At 38.0% G+C, this 18,241-nt stretch overlaps 1 protein-coding gene and 1 long non-coding RNA gene across 2 annotated transcripts in view; one reads left to right on the top strand and one right to left on the bottom strand.

Annotated features, from left to right (window-relative positions):
• LOC141541674 (taurochenodeoxycholic 6 alpha-hydroxylase-like) overlaps window positions 1-18,241 on the top strand; it is a 34,427-nt gene that overhangs the window by 8,340 nt on the left and 7,846 nt on the right. Inside the window, exons 2-10 of the mRNA XM_074266009.1 lie at window positions 606-747; window positions 4,316-4,360; window positions 7,208-7,335; window positions 7,952-8,076; window positions 8,162-8,316; window positions 9,542-9,651; window positions 10,473-10,663; window positions 14,054-14,187; window positions 15,983-16,047. Coding sequence (XP_074122110.1) covers window positions 606-747; window positions 4,316-4,360; window positions 7,208-7,335; window positions 7,952-8,076; window positions 8,162-8,316; window positions 9,542-9,651; window positions 10,473-10,663; window positions 14,054-14,187; window positions 15,983-16,047 — 1,095 coding nt within the window. The remainder of the gene's footprint in view (window positions 1-605; window positions 748-4,315; window positions 4,361-7,207; window positions 7,336-7,951; window positions 8,077-8,161; window positions 8,317-9,541; window positions 9,652-10,472; window positions 10,664-14,053; window positions 14,188-15,982; window positions 16,048-18,241) is intronic.
• Window positions 1,152-4,320, bottom strand: LOC141541676 (uncharacterized). The gene is made up of 3 exons (XR_012481874.1): window positions 4,230-4,320; window positions 1,706-1,849; window positions 1,152-1,195 (listed from the first exon to the last, which is right to left on the bottom strand). It is a non-coding gene; the product is annotated as an uncharacterized LOC141541676 (long non-coding RNA).

The raw sequence follows: 18,241 nt of genomic DNA, 5'->3' as shown, positions 1-18,241 counted from the left end.
TAGCTTCCACATAGAGATTAGATCCTCCATTCAGAGGCTATTGAATTATTCTGAGCAAGAGTTAGTGAAACCTCAGTTATACAAAGGCTGATTAATTGGAGTGAAGGGAATGGTGGGAGAGCTGTTATGGAAAGAAAACTGACAAGACTTGAAAATAGGTTGTATAAAAGGGTGGAAGAAAGGAGGGAATAAAGCTTAACTCCAAGTGTGCAAAGATGCAGAAATGAGGAAATTTGGGAGGAAGGGATGGGTTTAGGGAAAAATTGTTTTGGATCTCTTGAGTTGTACATGTTCATGAGACATGGAGATGAAATGAAGATAGAGATATTCAGTAGGCAAGGGCCAGGAAATGCAATGTCTCACCACTCTGATCCTCCAAGGGGAGGATTGAGTAACCACTTATCAAGGACACAATAGAAGAGATCCTTGCTCAGATGAGGATGGAAGTAGATGCTTCTCAGGTCCTTCCTCTTACTTTCCATGTTTCTATTCCCTTCCCAAAGATCTCTGAGCTCATTGTAGTGTTCCTAGGGTCTGGAGCCTGGAAGTTGGGAGAGAATTTGGGGTTCATTGCCACAACTAACTTTTTGCTTTTCTAATTGCAGATTCACGCAGAAGAAGAACTACAGGAGTTTAAGGTGCTGCCAAAAAAGTACCCCGATGCTATTTCTATATGGTCTGGACCCTTTCATGCAGTGTTACATATCTATAGCCCAGAATATGCAAAGCTTTTCCTGAGTCGAAAAGGTAAGGAGAAGTCATCATACATTACAGAATATTGGAAAATATATTGGAAAATTGGAGATCATCTACTTAGCAGAATGGCTTGGAGTCAAGAAGACTCATCTTTCTGGGTTTAAATCCAGCCTTGAAAACTTACTAGCTGTGTAATCCTGGACAAGTCACTCAATCATATTTGCCTCAGTTTCTTCATCTACAAAATGGAAATAATAATAGCACCTTCCTACTAGAATTGTGAGGATCAAATGAGATAATATTTGTAAAATCCTTAGCAGAATATATAGTAAGTATTAAATTCCCTCCCTCCCTCCATGAATGTATTAAACAAATACCTATAGCCATTTTCAAACCTCCTAAGGTCTCCCCCTCTGCTTTGGACCAGCACAGATTGTCAGGAAATATTTCTTTACCTTGAGTGACTTCATGAACGTCATCACTTCCTGATTAGGCCAGTCTTGGAGCAAAGAAAAAAAGAGAAAGCCTTAATACACCTTTAAGGAAAGAAAAGGCAGTTTGAGGTGTCCTGACTTTTGAGAGTTATGTCCTGAAAGGGAGCTTCCTTGCCCTTCCTCAGACAGACTTAAGACTCCTCAATACCTTTATAGACATGAGTCAGTTTTTTTGCAGCATTCTTCAGACACCCTCTAAATACTCTGAAGGACTTGGGGACCGTCCTCCATGCTCAGATCTTTCTCTTTCATCATCACCTCTCCCTTCTTTTCCAGAGATGATGAGACTCCCTGAGATGTCAGTGGTCACACTGACACTGAATTGGTGGAATAACCAAAAATATAAATTTTTGAGTTGACAGCTTGCCAGTGACATAGTCCTTATGGCCATGTGTTTATAAACAAATCACCTAAATTTCCTGTACCTCATTCTTTTATCTTTAAAATGAGATAACTCTTCTAGATGACCTCTAGGTGCATTGAGCTCTACAACTCATGGGTATAGCATCACTTACCTGATGTCATGGTCATCTTTGGGAACGAAGGACCAACAACAACAATCTCATAGTCATACAAGATTATCATCCCATGGAATACTCATTTCTTTCATCCAGGCCACTTCTGACCTGGTATCAAGAAATCTGAAAAGCCCAATTTAGCTAAAAGAAAATGATTGGGAAAGCAGAGAATAAAGGTAATGGCCAGTAAATGGTATTGAGGGATATTTCTCATCTAAGTTGTCACAGACTCTGTACTATTCACTTCGATATGTATTACCTATAGAGCCTCTCTTTGAGGGAAGGTTGAGAAATGGGATGAGATGTCCATGAAGCCTCTTCAAACTCTAAGATTTAATGGTCCCAAACACAGCCGTTGACTACCATATTTGTATTCACCTGGTTGTTACATGCCATATCCAGATCCAAAATCCATTCAAGACACCCCATCGGCATTTATTACTGCAACACTCCTTTCCATAATTCCCAGGCTTTTGATTTATTTTATAATGGTTGCATCACTAATTGCTACTTCAGGAGACCTCCTTGTCTTTCAAGAAAACTTTTTTCTAAATCCCACAGAAAAGTGAACATTTTACTAAAACCTTGGCTGACTTGCACAACCTGTGTTTTTCCATTCTTTTTAGAATCAACTCCCATTTCCTCTTTTAAAATTAAATATCACATCTCTCTAACCCTTCTCCAACCTCCCTTCACTGATCTTCTCTTCCAACTTTCCCTTCCTTCTATTCTCCATCTCCATGATTGCTTTTTTTCATTTTCTCTTTTTAAATTATAAACTTAACATCAACTTTGCATATACAAAGAAAAATGGAAAAATCCTACATGGATCTGTGAATTACTGTTACATGGATTATAATTCTTGAAACTCAGATTTAGCCAGTAGAATTAAGATTGTCCTGCTGTTCTGCGTCACCAGCTGAACTTCTTTCTCTGTGTTTTTGTGTTTTTAGATGTCTCATAGATACTCTTCTTTATCTTTTTTCTTTGTGGGGTAATTTTATAACTATCCAGCAAATCAATGTCAGTGTCTGAAAATGCTTGTCTCATTTTGAACCTTAGCTAATTACCTTTGGATCAGAAGGTAGAAACCAGGTTTTGTCATGAGTCTTTTGACGTGGTGGTTAGTGTCACTGAATTGATTAGAGTATTTCAAGGCTATTTTCTTTTATGTTGCTGTGGTCATCATGTGGCTTATTACTAATAATAGCTAGAATTTACATACTACCTTAAGATTCACACAGCACTGTCCATAAGTTATTTCATCTGATCCTCACAACAATTCTAAAAGGTAGGTGCTGTTAATTCCCATTTTACATATAAAGAAACTGAAATTGAATGTGAGGAAGGGACTTGTCCAGAGTCACACAGCTGATAAATGTCTGAGGTGGAATTGGAATCCAGGTTTTCCTGATTACAAATTCAGGACCTCACTGCCTCTTAATTCTTCTAACTTTGTATCATTTTATTCAAGTCTTTCCAGGCTACCCTGAAATCTTTCAAATTTGTGATTTCTTATGATACAATTATATTGATTACATTGATGTACTATAAGCCCTTCCATTAACTGATAAGCACCTATTTCATTTTCAGTTTGTATTTGTGATTTTAAAAAAACACAAAAATAACTTTTAGATATGTACTGTTTCGTATTTCAGATTATAATGGATAGAGGAACAGTGTTGAAGGCAGAAAGTCCTGGGTTCCAGATTTATTCTAACAGACATTTAGCTATATAACTATGTTCAAGCTGCTTAAGCTGTGTGAGCCACAATCTGTGAGATTTGAAATTGCAGACTAGATACTGATATACATTTATGAAGAAATTTAAACACCAAAAGGAACAGTAGAGCTGACTTCAAGAGTTGAGGGGGTTGTTGTGTGAAGGAGAGATTAAGCTATCCAGATAGTTTAGATTCAGGAGCTATGGTGATGCAGGGGGAAGGGAGGGAGGTAAGGGAATGATAAACTTGCCCTCAATGTTGGGAAATGCTTGTCCACAAGGAGAGTGAAATGCACTACCTCCAGAGCTGACTTCCCCCTCCTTAGAAGTGAGAAGACAACTTATCAAGCATGTTCTTGTCCTTAAATGCCATTGAGCTCTCTTTCATTTCTCGAATATTCTGAATTCCATAAAACAGATGAAATCAGAAGTCTAGGCCCTAAGCACTAATTCATGCTCCCCCACCACCATAATAGCTCTAAATGCCATGTTCCTGTCCTATGAGGAAACAGACAATCCTCCCTGTTGCTATCAAGATCACAACTAAACCAATAGCCTAAGACAGCCCATCTCTGGCTCCCTGAGAACCTTCTTCACAGGCTTATTGAGAAGACAAAGAGAGAGCACCCACGGGACATTTTGCAAGCTGAAAATCTACCTAAATGTCAGCGAGTGCTATTGTCCATCTCACCCTATAGCCAGACATACGGGGGAAGCTGGTCTTCCTACAAATGCTTCAAGAACTGCTATGTTATGCATCTGATGTACTCGTTGCTCATGCTATGTGCTTGTCAGTACCTGGATCATTGCAGGTCCATGCGATCCTCCTCTGATGTTACTCAGTGCAGCTTCCAACTAATGGGCTCCTTTGCTTCACTTTGCAGATCCCAAGACCCAGATAGTCTACAAATTCTTAGTCCCCTGGATTGGTAAGTATCTGCGATCAATTTATTCTTCTCTGTGTGAATCAGCAGTGAGCAGCTAAGAAAGGTGACCGTGACGTAAGTGGCATTCAATCCATTTCACCCAACAAGTCTTAATTTAAGACACTGACATTAATTAACTAAGACATTGGACAGTATGTTCGAGGTGCTGGGGATACAAAGAAAAAACAAAAATGAAAACCCAGCCCCTGGTTACACTTACAGTAAGTAACCCTAAATACATTTATAAATTCGAGGAAAGCCATGTAGATCTATATAAGAAAATGTGAACTAAATTCAAAGTAATTTCTGGAGTGATTTGAAAAAGTACAATTCAGTAGTATCTAGGTGGTGCCATATTGTACAGAGTGTCAGGAAGCCTCTGAACCTACTAGCTGTGTGGTTCTGGCCAAGTCATTTAAACTGCTGACCTCAGCTCAATGATTTGGAAAAGGAAATGGCAAAGAAGTGCAGCCACGGTGAGAAATGAGATTTCTGAGCTGAGCACTACCCTTCAGTGGACATTTAAAGTTCATGACCCCACCCTCCAATTACAGAGGTTTGGGGAGGAGGCAGAGGAGAGTTATTCCAACAGTAGGAAAGTTGATAGGAAGTATGGAATTGAGGTGGAAAGCAATGAGTTCAGTCTGGGATGTTTTACATGCAGGGACATTAAGATGTTTTCAGGAAACTCAATTTGAAATGTCCTGGTAGTGAAGGCAAAACTGAGATTCAGAGAGGAAACAGGATAGATACATAAATCTTCGAGTGAGCCATTTGCAGAAAGATAATAATTAAATCCATGGAGCTAATGATGTTAACAAAATAAAGAGTATGTAGTGGGTTGAAGTTTAGAAAGAGCTGGAACATGATTGAGGATGAGGATGCTGAATAAGATGGAAGGGTATGGGATCAAGTACAAATATGGAGGTTTGGATCTTGGCAAGCAAAAGGCTGATCTCATTGTCACAATGGGCAGCTGATATCAAAGGATCTTGAGATGAAGATAAAGGGAGGAAAGGGAGCCATTGAATGGGCCAGTTGAGGTTGAATAACATGATTGCTCAGCATAGTTGTGGGATTTTCTCCAGCTCCATAGAGGAGCCTCTGAGTAAGAGCAACAGAAGCAGATATTTGTAATATTCTGGGATTTGACAAGAAGTGAGTGTAAAAGAGTTTAGATAGCAGAGGAGAACATAGAGCTAAGCTGACTGAAAACCATAGGGCCAAAATTTTTAAAGGAAGAAATGGGAGTCACAGCATGATTAAGGGCCTTATAAAAGTACTAAGAGGTAGAGGGATTAGGTGTCTCAAAAGCAAAGAATAGATATTTACCAGAGGTGAGGTGTAAGGAAGGATGAAATGATAGGTTAAAATTGGATAGAAGAAGGTCTTTTAATTACATGGAATACATGTGGCTAATAGTGAAAGTTGATATATGAAGAAATAGTGATGAGTCAAAGTGATGAATGAATAATTATTGAACCAATGAACTCTTTGTCAAAACAAAAATTGTGACAGAAAATGATAGCAAATGACTATACTCAAATTCCTGGAATGCTGCTAAAGAAGTCCTCAAAAGAAAAATCATATCTCTGAAAACATTTGTCAGTAAAATGGCAAAGTACAGGTTAATAAATTAAATATTCGCTATTAAAATATAAAACCAATGGACTAAAAATAAAATAAAAACATTTAAAACTAGAGGTGAAAAAGATAAATTGAAAACCAAAAAATACATAGAATTGACTAAACTAGAAGCTGATTTAACAAAAATTGATTAGCCCTTTGATAAAGTGGTTAAAAAGAAGTTTAGGAAAAATCAAATGACCTGTCTTTTTTTAAGAATGAGGAAAAATCACAGCAGAGAAAAAAGTTGGGAGGGGGGAATTATTGGACCATACTATCACAAACTGTACATGAAGATTTAAAAGAAATGGAGGACTATCCTTCCAGATATAAAATTCTATTAACAGGATAGGAAATAGAAACATTAAATAACCCAATTGCAGGAAAACAAATAAGACCAGCTATAAGAAACTACAAAAATGGGGGAGGGAGACTCCCAGTCCAAATGAATAAAGTGAATTCAATGATACATTTAAAGGACAATTTTGGCATTCTCAAAAATCTAGAAAGAAAACATTTACTATGTTTATTCTATGAGACACATATAATCCTAAGACCTACAGGAAAAAAAGGAAGAACTATAAAACAACAGCATTAATGAACTGATTAAAATTTTTTAAATGAAATCTTGGCAAATATTAGTAATAACATCAAAAAGGAAAAAGAAATTGAAGGGGAAAAAGAGAAAAAATAAAAGTATAATCATATTAAACAAGGAGAAAAACTGTCTGTATTTGTTAATTACACTTATTTAGATTTTAAAAATTACAGAGAATCTGAGATAATACCTTGAACAAAACAGTAGGATACAAAAGGAACCCACAAAAATTAACACTTTATATAGCAATAACAAAAATCATGATAGACAGAAGTGCGCAAACGCACACATGCACATGTTTGTGTATGTATATATAGTGCATATGTATGTGTATACAAATAGGGACAGAGATAGATAGATTATAAGATATAGTTGTGGATAGGAATGAAGATGCCAGTAAGAATAGATTGATGATAAGTGAATGGATGAACTATTTATCAAGTGCTTAGTAAAGAAGAAAACAAGACTATCCCTATTTTCTTTCAAAGCAAGAAAAGAATATTAAAGGGAGCAAGAAGGATAGGAGAGCACAGGTAAAAATCCCAAGGAACTACTCACACTTTTTTCTTAGTCTGGGCAGTGCTATCATTGGTATAACCTAGTTAGAACTGCTATTATTTCTTAAGGAAACGGTCTGTTGATCCTGAACGGCAAGAAATGGCATTACCACCGGCGCCTAGTGACCCCAGCCTTCCACTTCAACGTCCTGAAGGATTATGTCAGCGTCATAGAGAACTCAATCTGCATCATGCTGGTGAGGGAAAAAAATATAATCCCCACAAAAGGTTCAAACACCATCAAGAATTGGAACCTTCTGAGCAACTAAGAATTTGTTTCTATGTCTAGCAGTGTGCTCGAAAATAAAGATGGAGTTGCCAGCAAAGATTAGATTAATTGGCTTTACACATTATTCCTTTCAAATTCTGAGTTTCTGTGATATCTATAGTGCTTCATCTCAATGGATCCTCACAGCAATTCTACAAAGATAGTGTAAGCATTAGTAAATTTTTTTACAGAATTTTCCTAATGGAATTGATAAAAATTGAGACAATAAAAAGCAATGTGAGTCTCAGACTATAAAATTTTTATTAAAATAAAATATTTAGAGATACTTAATATATTAAGATAGAAGGCATTTATTAATTTTATGTCATTTTTCATATAAGATAATAAATTTATAATAATATAAATATAAAGGTAACATCTTTTGTCCGTGATCACATGAGTAAGTCACAGACTCAATAGTCAAATCCAGAGGAGAGAAGGATACAGACAGACAGACAAAGAGATAGAGAACAATGTCATGTGCGAATATCTTAGCAAAAAAGGGTTCTTGAACAGCAACAGTGATGCAGATCTTCCTCTCTTAGGATAAATGGGAAAAACTCAGAACTGAGGATAGTTCCATGGACATCTTCCAGTCTATCTTGCTCATGACCTTGGACAGCGTCCTGAAATGTACCTTCAGCGTTCAGGATTTCTGCCAAGATAACAGGTCAGTGCCAACAGTCTAGAATTAGAACTAAGTACTGATCATCACCCTATCTTTTGGTAACACAGTGTGTCTTCTCCTTTTGCAGCTTTTTAACCAACTATTTCCAGAAATTATCCAAAATAGCAAATTACATCAACATTCGCACACACAACTTTTTCCTTCATAGTGACTTCATTTACAAGCTGACCTCTGACTTCCAGAAGTTCCAGGCTCTCTGCCAAGAAATAAAGAAGCATCCAGGTATTTCCTTAGATGTGGACTAGACATAGATGCTATCTGGGGTATAACTCACTACCGTTGGGTGGGATGCCGTACTCTTAGAGTTGTAGAATCTGAGTCCAATTCCTGAGTCTGACTATATGCTTTAGCCCTCTATTTCCTCAACTATAAAAGAAGAGGAGTGGACCAGGAAGCCTGTGTGGTCCTTCTGGTTCTAGATCTATAATGCTATGATTGACTGAGATATTCAATCAATTCAATACAAACAAGAATATATAAAGAACCAGGCTCTAGGGTTCAAAGAAAGGAAGGATAATGACCCTTGACCTTGAAGAGCTCATTAGGGAAGAAGAGCTGGGGTTGTACATTGGCTTAAAAAATACAAATTCATTGATACTCCAGTATGTGGGAAATAGTAACAAGTGGAGAGACTTAGGAAAGGGCTTACACAAAATGTGGATCCTGAGGAAACATTTAAAGAAAATTGTGGTTCTAAGAGATAGTTTCTTTCAGAATAATGAGTTTGGGGGAATTCAAAAGTCCAGGAGAGTAGCTAGTGGGAATTAGGAGATAAATGCCCTGCATGTCCTCTTCAAATAGAGATCCCTTCACCCCACTCTCTCTAACTGGAGCAAGGGAGGAGGTCATTGAACTTGATCAGTGCTTGAGACCCTATGAGGGGTGGTACCCTGATGATATACTGACCAGATACATTTTCGAAAGGAGATAGTGAGGGATGGAGGGCACATCCAGAACAGTGGCTAAATAGGGTAAAAGCAAAGTAAACCTCTTTTGTAAAATGTTCAGTGACTTGCAGTTGCCTCCCTTTATTCCAACACTGAATCTGAACTAAGAGCATGCTACCATCGGAACCATTGAGACCAAAATCTGCTTTTCTTCCCAACTTGCCCATTTCTAACTCTGGCATAAATCTTAGTTACTCATGTTGGAAACTACTGGGGAGGGACTTCCATAATATTTAGTCCTACCTATGCCTAATCAAGAATCCCCTCTTATAATAGCTAACAATAAAACCATGGGAGATGTTATATAGGGCTCTAATTAAGTGTCTTTCAAGAGCCTCAGTATCAGCTCGCTAGGTTCTGTTATCACTGCCAAAAATCAACATAAGAAACTCACTTGAATCTCAGAGTGAGTTCACAGATGTCTCTTGGGGTCTTAGTCAGTAGCAGGATCCATAGTTCCCAGATAACAGAAATATGTTCTTTCCCTCCCCTCTAAACAGCTAAAGTTATCCAGGATAGAAGGGAACTCCTCAAGAATCCAGGTGAACAGGACAACACTCAAAAAAAGAAAAAGTATCTGGATTTCCTGGACATTCTGTTCCAAGCCAAAGTAAGCCTGCCAAACTTTAAAGTAGAACATCTACCTAGTATGTTCAGAAACCTGAAGACCCATAAACAAAAATGATGCAATCCATGGAAAACTATGCTACTTGGAAAATCAGATAAATGGGCTGGTAGCCTGAATTGCTTAAAACAAAATAGCAAACTGGCTGTTCTAGGAAGATTCCCAACTCTGGATGAAAAGTTGCTCTAATTCCAATCATTTTTTCTATATAGCTCATTCATTTATTCATTCATTTAAAAGGATTTATTAAATACTTGTTGTATGTAATATATACTATGCTAGCCTTTTGGGAAGGTACAACATTAATAAAGATGCAGTCCATGTCTTCTTCATACATCTAGTAAAGGGAAGAAAACTTCTGATTGTGATATTACAGAGGACTTTAAGTTAGTGAAGACAGTGCTCTGGGAAGTGCAAGGGAGGGAGGTGGAGCCTTCATCAACAGAATAGTCTATGCAGGAAGTCACTTAGACTAAGTACCCCAAGTTTGGGATCTCGTCCAGACATGGTACCAATATGTGTGGTTCCAGGAGGCATTGGGACTCTAGATCAGGTGAGATGGAAATTGGAACATATTAAGGATAGGGAGGAAAAGAGCATTAAGAACCACAAATGTGTTTTGTAGGTTAGATGGAATGTTAGTAGCAGAGCTCAAAAAGTTATCGGGGTCCTAAAATCAGACCCTTGTGGCTTGAAGACTTCTCCCTTCACAATTAAGATTTTTCTTACAATCAATCTGATTATTGGCAGAAAGGAAAAATCCATAATACTTGTCTTGCATAAAGGAAGATTCTTGACTTTTTTAGGATATAAATGAAGGAGCCTTTACAGATGAGGAACTAGTAGCTGAGGTAAACACATTCATGTTTGCTGGCCCAGACACCATGTCTTCTGGGCTCTCCTGGACTTTATACTGCCTGGCCATGAACCCAGAACACCAGAAGAAATGCAGAGAGGAGATCCAAGGTATCCTGAAAGATGGAGACTCCATAACCTGGTAAGAGTCCCAAAGAGTCAATCCTGACTCCTTGGTTGATCCTTTGGGTTTTTCCCTTTTAAACTGAGAGTCAACACTTATTCTTAATTCTTCAGATCCCCTTGATATGTCCAATTAAGTTGGAAATGATTACTTTCCTCAAAGAATAGGAGAAGTCCAAGACCCTCCCTCTTCCACCAAATGTAGTTGCCTCCTTCTCTCTGGCCCAAGACAAAGTCTCAGGAGAGCAATTCAACTTTCAATTTAGCAAACATCCATTGATTACCTGTGGGGTAGACTTTGTGCTGAAGATAAAGAGAGATATAAAAGATAGCTACAACATAGACCTTGCTACCCAAGAGCTTACTGAAGCATTAAAGGGACAGATACACAAATAACTATAATAGAACAATATGTAAATTTTTCATTCTGACATTTAACACTTTTATCCATCAAGTTCTTACATATATTTCCAGATTTTATTTCATATTAATCTCTATATCCCAGTCATACTGTACTACTACAGTATGACTTAATAGGCTATCTCTTCTCACCATGCATTTGCACAGGCTATGTTCACTAATAATAGTTAAGAGTAACAACAGCAGCTAGCATTTATATAATGCTTTAAGGTTTTCAAAGTACTTTACAAATTTATCTCATTTTCCATCCAAAGAGATAGATTTTATCTTGGTATTCCCATAGCCTAGCACACTCTCTGGCAGAGAGTGGAATAAATAATAAACTCTTAATATTTGTTGAATTGGAAGGAAAGCAAAATAAACACTGAGAAGAGGATCAGTCAGAGAGTGTCTCAGAGAAGGAAAAACAAATAATTCTGGCTCTCACTGATTGGCCAACATTAGACAGCCCAAGCCCTCCTTGCTCATAGTTTGGGTTTTTGAAGGCTTAGAATGAGCATAAATAGCAATTGTTTCTGTTCTGACTTGCAACTCTGAGGGTCTTTCTCTCCTAGATGGATTTTTTTGTTAAGGCAAACTAGGCCACCTTTGGCTTCCATTCTTATCTAGTCTTAATTACTGAATGGGTGTTGCCTTAGACAAAATGGTACTTGGGACAGACATAGTTTTAAAATGTCTCCCACTGCATCTGGGATTATTGTCAGTCATCCTGACCAATGTCTTGCTACTGAATTCCCATAGCTCTGAAGGAGAGAGTGAGAGTGATGACTTCAGATAGTTTTGTCTCACTCAAATCTAATTCACTGCAAGTCAAGATGTCCCTTTCCTCATGTCATTGATCCTCTTTGAGAATGAAGGACAAAAAGACTATTGAATTTTTTTTATAAGAAAAGACAATGAAGGATGAATAAGAACAACAAATGGAGATGGACCAAGTAAGAGTTTGATTTTTACAGGATAGGTGACATGGACATATTTATGGATTGTAAGGAAAAAGCCACTTAACAAAGAAAGTTTGAAAATAAGTAAGGATGACATCTGATAGCTTATTTTTTAAGTTCCTATTTATAGTTATGCTTTTAAAGGCTTTGTTTGTTTTTCAATTTTGATAATCTCTCCTTTGATTTTCAGAATTTCTATTTTGGTGTTTCATTATAGTTTTTCACTTTCTTAAGGCTTTTTTTTTTAAGTTGTGTCCCAATACTTTAACCTGGTGTTTCTTTTGTTAATGAAAGCATTTAGCAATTTAAAGTTTCACCCAAATATTGCTTTGGCTGCATCCCAATTTTGGCATATCATCTCAATAGTTATCAAAGATATTATTGATTTTTTTCTAAAATTTATTCTCTGAGAGGCACATTCCTTAGGATTAAATTAGTTTCCAATTCATTTTTTTCCAAATTACAGAAAACCATCGATGACTATTCTTTTTTTTTTTTTTTTTTTGGCTAAGGCATTTTGGGGTTAAGTGACTTGCCCAGGGTCACACAGCTAGGAAGTATTAAGTGTCTGAGACAGATTTAAACTCAGGTTCTCCTGACTTCAGGGCTGGTGCTCTATCCACTATACCACCTAGCTGCCCTGATGACTATTCTTTTAGGTCCACCCATTCAGCCAGTTCTATATTCTCCTATCTAGTTCTCATCTCTCCATCCTGTCTGGAAAAGCAGCTGACTTTGTTCAATTATTTTCTAGCACGACTGTGTCACTAGTTCTCTCCTATTCTATATAGAAGCATTCTGATCCAGATTGTTCCTTGCTTCATCGAAAGGTTACTTTGTATTGATAATGAGATTTTGAATTTGTAGCTTTAAGAGTAACTGGACTTTCAAGACCATCTATTCCAACCTACCCATTTTTCAGCCTAAAAAACTGAAAGGTCAAGTAAGCCAATATCACACATGTTAAAGTTAATGCCAAAGTCAGGATTTGAACCCACATCATCTGATCCTTTTCCACTATGCTCTTCTGCCTCCCCTTTCCACTAGCTGTCATTGCTATAGTAGTTTAAAGTTTGCAGAGCACTGTATTTCCATTATCTCCTTTGATCCTTACAACAACCCATGAGGTTGATTTTCTTACCATTTTATAGCCGAGAAAAAAAATGAAACTTAGAGAGTAAAGACTTGTATGTGACCTCAAAGCTATTTGAAGTAAAGACTCTCCTAATTCCAAGTCCAAAATCCTTTCTACTACTCTATCTTGCTTTTTGTGCTCAAATCTTCCTTTTCTAAACATTTACTTTAATAATATTCATTCTAATTCTAAATATTCACTTCTAAGCATTCCTTTAATAGACATTATATCATTATCTATATTATTAGAAAAGAAATTATGTTACTAGAAAGCAGCTCAAGTGTTTTGACTTTAAACCTGACATTCTGAGAACTGAGAAGCTACAAACCAAGAAAGAAAACTTTTATATCATGATCTGGTTTAGCAGAAGCCGAGAAATGGTCTGGTTTTCCCATCAAGCCTGGCCCTACTTGCTCTTAACTAGGACATGTATTCAACGGATGGGGAAGGTCACTTTTCAAGATGAAGAATGTTGAGTCTTTGCTGAGCTGCTCTCTGTTTAATTCAAAGTTGTTGAGTGTCTGGTTCTCCCATTTTTCTCTGTTCAGCTGGACAAAAGGATCATTCAGAATTATATATGTATATGTGTTATATATATGTGTGTGGGTAAACATATATGCATATATACACATATATAAATTGGGAGATTGGGGGGATATAAAAAAGAGGAGTGATTAAAGTCAAGTTATTGCTGTCTGGGGAACCAGAAAGATAGATTTGCCCAGAGTGCACCCTAGCTTCTTTTTCAGATGTGATTCAGATTAAATATTCTCTGAAGTCCCTTGCAACTCTTAAGATTTTGGGAATCTGTATCTAGAAGGCAAACACTGTGCCGTTCCTTATAAAGCTAAAGAAAACCTTAGTTAATGCCTTTTTTTTTCTCCTTTTTTTTTTCACCTGTGATTCCTCACAGGGATCACCTGGGCCAGATGCCCTACAGCACTAAGTGTATTAAGGAATCCTTCCGTCTCTATCCACCTGGCCCCAAAATAGCCAGGGAGCTCAGCAAGCCCATCACCTTCCCAGATGGACGCACCCTCCCTCCAGGTATGTCTCTACCTACCCAATTCAGTTTTCTGGAGAACTGGTGATGTCGTGGATTGTTAGAAACACAGAGCCTGCCAGTCATTTGTTTTCTTGCTAAACCGGTAAAGACAGGGAAAACACCTAGCTAGGTCCTAGGTTATTCTGGGAGCTCAGTCAAGGATTGCTTTTTCAAAGGCACCATATAGATTTGGAGCAAAGTGGCAAAGGCATAGTGCACAGTGTCCAGTGTTACAGGGAAGAAGGACCAGAACTTCCCAGAAGAACAAGGGACCTCTGAAGCTAACCAGTGCAGCCTGGACCTGAACAAGAATCCTTTCTATAATGTCTCCACTGTTGTTGTTTTTTAATAAATTGATGGCTCCCAGGGAGAAAAGAGAGCCTCTCACCTCCAGAGCCAGGCCTTTTCACTTTGGCTTAGGTCTGACCATGAGGAAGTTTATCCCCATATCCAGACGATGTTGGCCCTGACCCCATTACCTTCCCAGTTCTTCTCTCTGGGGCTGAGCAAAAAAAAAAAAAAAATTTGAATTAGCTTCAACATTACTTCAGGTACTTAAGGACTTCGATCCTGTTTATTCTGAATCCTCTCTTCTCCAAGAACTTTGGAATTAATTCTGACTTACCCAGTACCTCCCATGGGCCTGGGCCTGGGCCTAGCCCAATCATCATGGAGCTCAAAGAGTAGCAGAAAGAGAAGATAGCAGCGCTAACAGAATCAGAATTCAGTAGGACCCACTAAAGATTTCAAGATCCACAAAACAGAGGAGACACAACAAGGGAAGAAAATAGCCACTCACGCCCTTAGGGAGGATCTTATGTGGCCAAGGGAAGAGGGAGGGAAGGAGTGAAGGAAGGAAAGGAGGAGACCACATCTGGTGAGGAGGGATGGAGAGATGTACACAGGATGGAGAACAAATCCAGGAAGTCTTCCGACTGGTCTTCACATATGTCCTTCTACCTCTCATCCCTGTTTATTGGCCCAGGCTGACCTTGGACCTCAAAGAAGAGCTACCTGAAGATTCAGCTCAAATATCACTTTTATACAAAATTCTTCTTGCTCTGTCTTAAATTACCTTTCATGTAGTATTTGTAACATATCTATATCCATATATTTATATCTATCTATATCCATTATTTATTTATTTTGCTGAGGCAATTGGAGTTAAGGTACTTGCTCAGGGTCACATAGCTAGGAATTGTTAAGTGTCTGAGGTCATAATAGAACTCAGGTCCTCCTGACTTCAGGGCTAGTGCTCTATCTGCTGCGCCACCTAGCTGCCTCTATATCCATTATATATCTAAATATCCATGACAGAGAGCAGCAAGGTGGCTCAATGGATAGAGCACTGGCCTTGAATTCAGGGGGACCCAAATTCAAATCTGGTCTCAAACACTTAATACTTCCTAGCTGTGTGACCCTGGGCAAGTCACTTAACACCAGCCTCAGAAAAAGAAAAAATAAATAAATAAATATCCATGGCATATATTAAATACCTCTATAAATGATTATATAGTAAATTACTAAACATATTATAGATATATAAATATTTTAACAAATGTACCCATATTTTATATCTATATATCCATCTATTTTATCTATATCTAGTTTTTTTATATATTTATCTATGTCTACATCTATTTATGTGTATGTGAGTACATTATCTCTTTCAGTTAGATTATAATCCCATGACATCAAGAACTATTTCTCTTTTTTCTTTATATTCCCAGATAACAAAGCTTCAAAAATAGTTTTTAAAAATATTAATTCTTCCTCCTGTCTTCTCTCCCTCTGTAGGTATGATAGTTACCCTGAACATTTGGGCTCTTCACCGTAACGCTGATGTCTGGGAAAACCCAGAGGTATGATTGTTTCTGATAGAAGCTGTGACATCCAGACCTTCTTTAGGACAGCTAGATATTGCTCTTCCCATATACTTGAAATAGTTCTGAAAATATTGATTTAAATCCTATTTCTGCTATTTGACGACCCTTAGGAATTGACTAACCTCTCCGAATCTCATTTCCTTTTCCATAAAATGAAGGAGGTGGACTAAATAATCACTAAGGTATAATGTATTTATAAATCTATGATAAAATTTATGATTCAAGACTTAGGATAGTGTCTGCTGCATAGTAGGCACTTGATAAATGGCAACTAATCCTGAATCCTAGGAATTATTTTAAAGAATGGAACGATTTTCATCAATGTGGGCCTTCTCTCCACTAACACAAATCACAAAGCATTCACTCTAATTGACTCCCAAAATATGTGCTTCTCAAATATCATGGGAGCAAATCATGATCAGCCCTAACAGTTGATCTTCAAGAGTTGCTGGGGCTAAAAATAATTCTCCACCTAAAATCAAGTCTCTCATAATGAACTTCTCCACCCTGACCCAGACTGATCAGGAGACCACAAACATAAGGCTGTTTGTGGTCAGGTCCATGTTCAATGCTTAGTAGAACCAACAACACCTGTTACTTTACGGGCAAAGCCTTCAAGAATTCTGGTACGTCTCCACATCATGATCAAGTGTCAGGAGAATCAAATACATAAAGGAAAAAACCGCTTCTTCCTCTGGAACACTTCTGTAGGGCTCACTCACCTAATTTACACCATCATCAGTAGCTTGGATCCCCAGGGAGATGTATGTTACTGGATTTCTATAGATAACCTTGTGAGTGGCTAAATACTAGCTCACAAGCTCCCACCACAGGGTTTTCCCTTCACAATCAGCCAGTAAAGTCTGATCTTTAATATAGACATTTAATATATACATTATATAGACATTATATAGACATAGCATAGCAAGAAAAGCAATTACGAAGCTTTCCTCTGGTATCAGGAATATATTCTCCCACAATAATGAATGGGCACAAAATTAAGGTAAAATGGAGGGGAAGAGCAAATGTGGCTCCAAAACTCATTTCCAAACACTCCATCATTAGCTAGCTGTCTCTTCATGAAGCATTTCTCCTTTTGTCTGATGGCTCGTATACCCTTGTTCCTCCTGGTATCAAGGTTGGATGTTCCAATCTAGGGCTGCACTGGGCCAGACAAGTCACCCAGTGGCTGGACTGAATCCTTCCTAGTCTCTGCAGCTGCAAGGCTGGGCTGCAATGTCACTTGTAGGTGTTGAATGGGGTCAAGCCACCCAGAAACTGGGGCACTGCTGCCAGGCTGGCTCAATATCTCTGCTGAACAGACCAATTTGTTGATCTCCTCGGCTTATTTTTCAGTAAGCAGCTACAGTATTTTTAAACGTCAGCCACTGGCTTGGCTGGATGCTCCTGCATCCTCAACTGGACACTCCTCAACTGGAGTGTCACAAAGCTCTTTTAGCTGAGGCAACAGACCTTCACTTAAGATCAGCAGAAGTTTCTTCCCTTTGTTACTTCAAAGGAGAGGGAAGAAGCCTTGTCCCTCGTTTCTTCTTGGCTCAAAATCCCCTTCCTTCAATAAGCTACTCCCTGATTGTTTTCAATCATTTTTTAGTAGTGAGGATTTCTTGAAAAAGATATTGGAATGGTTTTCTATTTCCTTCTCCAGCTCATTTTAAAGATAAGGAAACAGGCAAACAGGATAAAGTGACTTGCCCAGGGTCACACTTTTTAGTAAGTATCTGAGGCTGGATTTAACCCAGGAAGATGAGTTTTCCTGACTCCAGGCCCAGCACTCTAATGCCTTAAGATAATTAGTTTGAGTTCAGACAAGTTCCTTTGAAATCTTATATAGATAAGTGGCTAGGAAAAAGGTAAGAATGACATCTATGCTGTAAAGGCAAGTCCATCTTGTTCGTCTTCTCAGAATCAATTGAGGCACTACCTTTCCACGGTGGGGAATGTTTAGTTTTGATCAACATGATTTTTCCTTTATTTTTATTTTTTTTTTTGAGGCTGGGGTTAAGTGACTTGCCCAAGGTCACACAGCTAGGAAGTGTTAAGTGTCTTAGGCTGAATTTGAACTCGGGTCCTCCTGAATTCAGGGCTGGTGCTCTATCCACTGCGCCACTTAGCTGCCCCTTCTTTATATTTTACCATTTTTATCTTTTAG

The sequence above is a fragment of the Sminthopsis crassicaudata genome, chromosome 4 (genome assembly GCF_048593235.1).
Source record: "Sminthopsis crassicaudata isolate SCR6 chromosome 4, ASM4859323v1, whole genome shotgun sequence".
In the NCBI taxonomy this organism is placed as follows: domain Eukaryota; kingdom Metazoa; phylum Chordata; class Mammalia; order Dasyuromorphia; family Dasyuridae; genus Sminthopsis; species Sminthopsis crassicaudata.
This window is presented reverse-complemented; position numbering and strand designations above follow the sequence as displayed.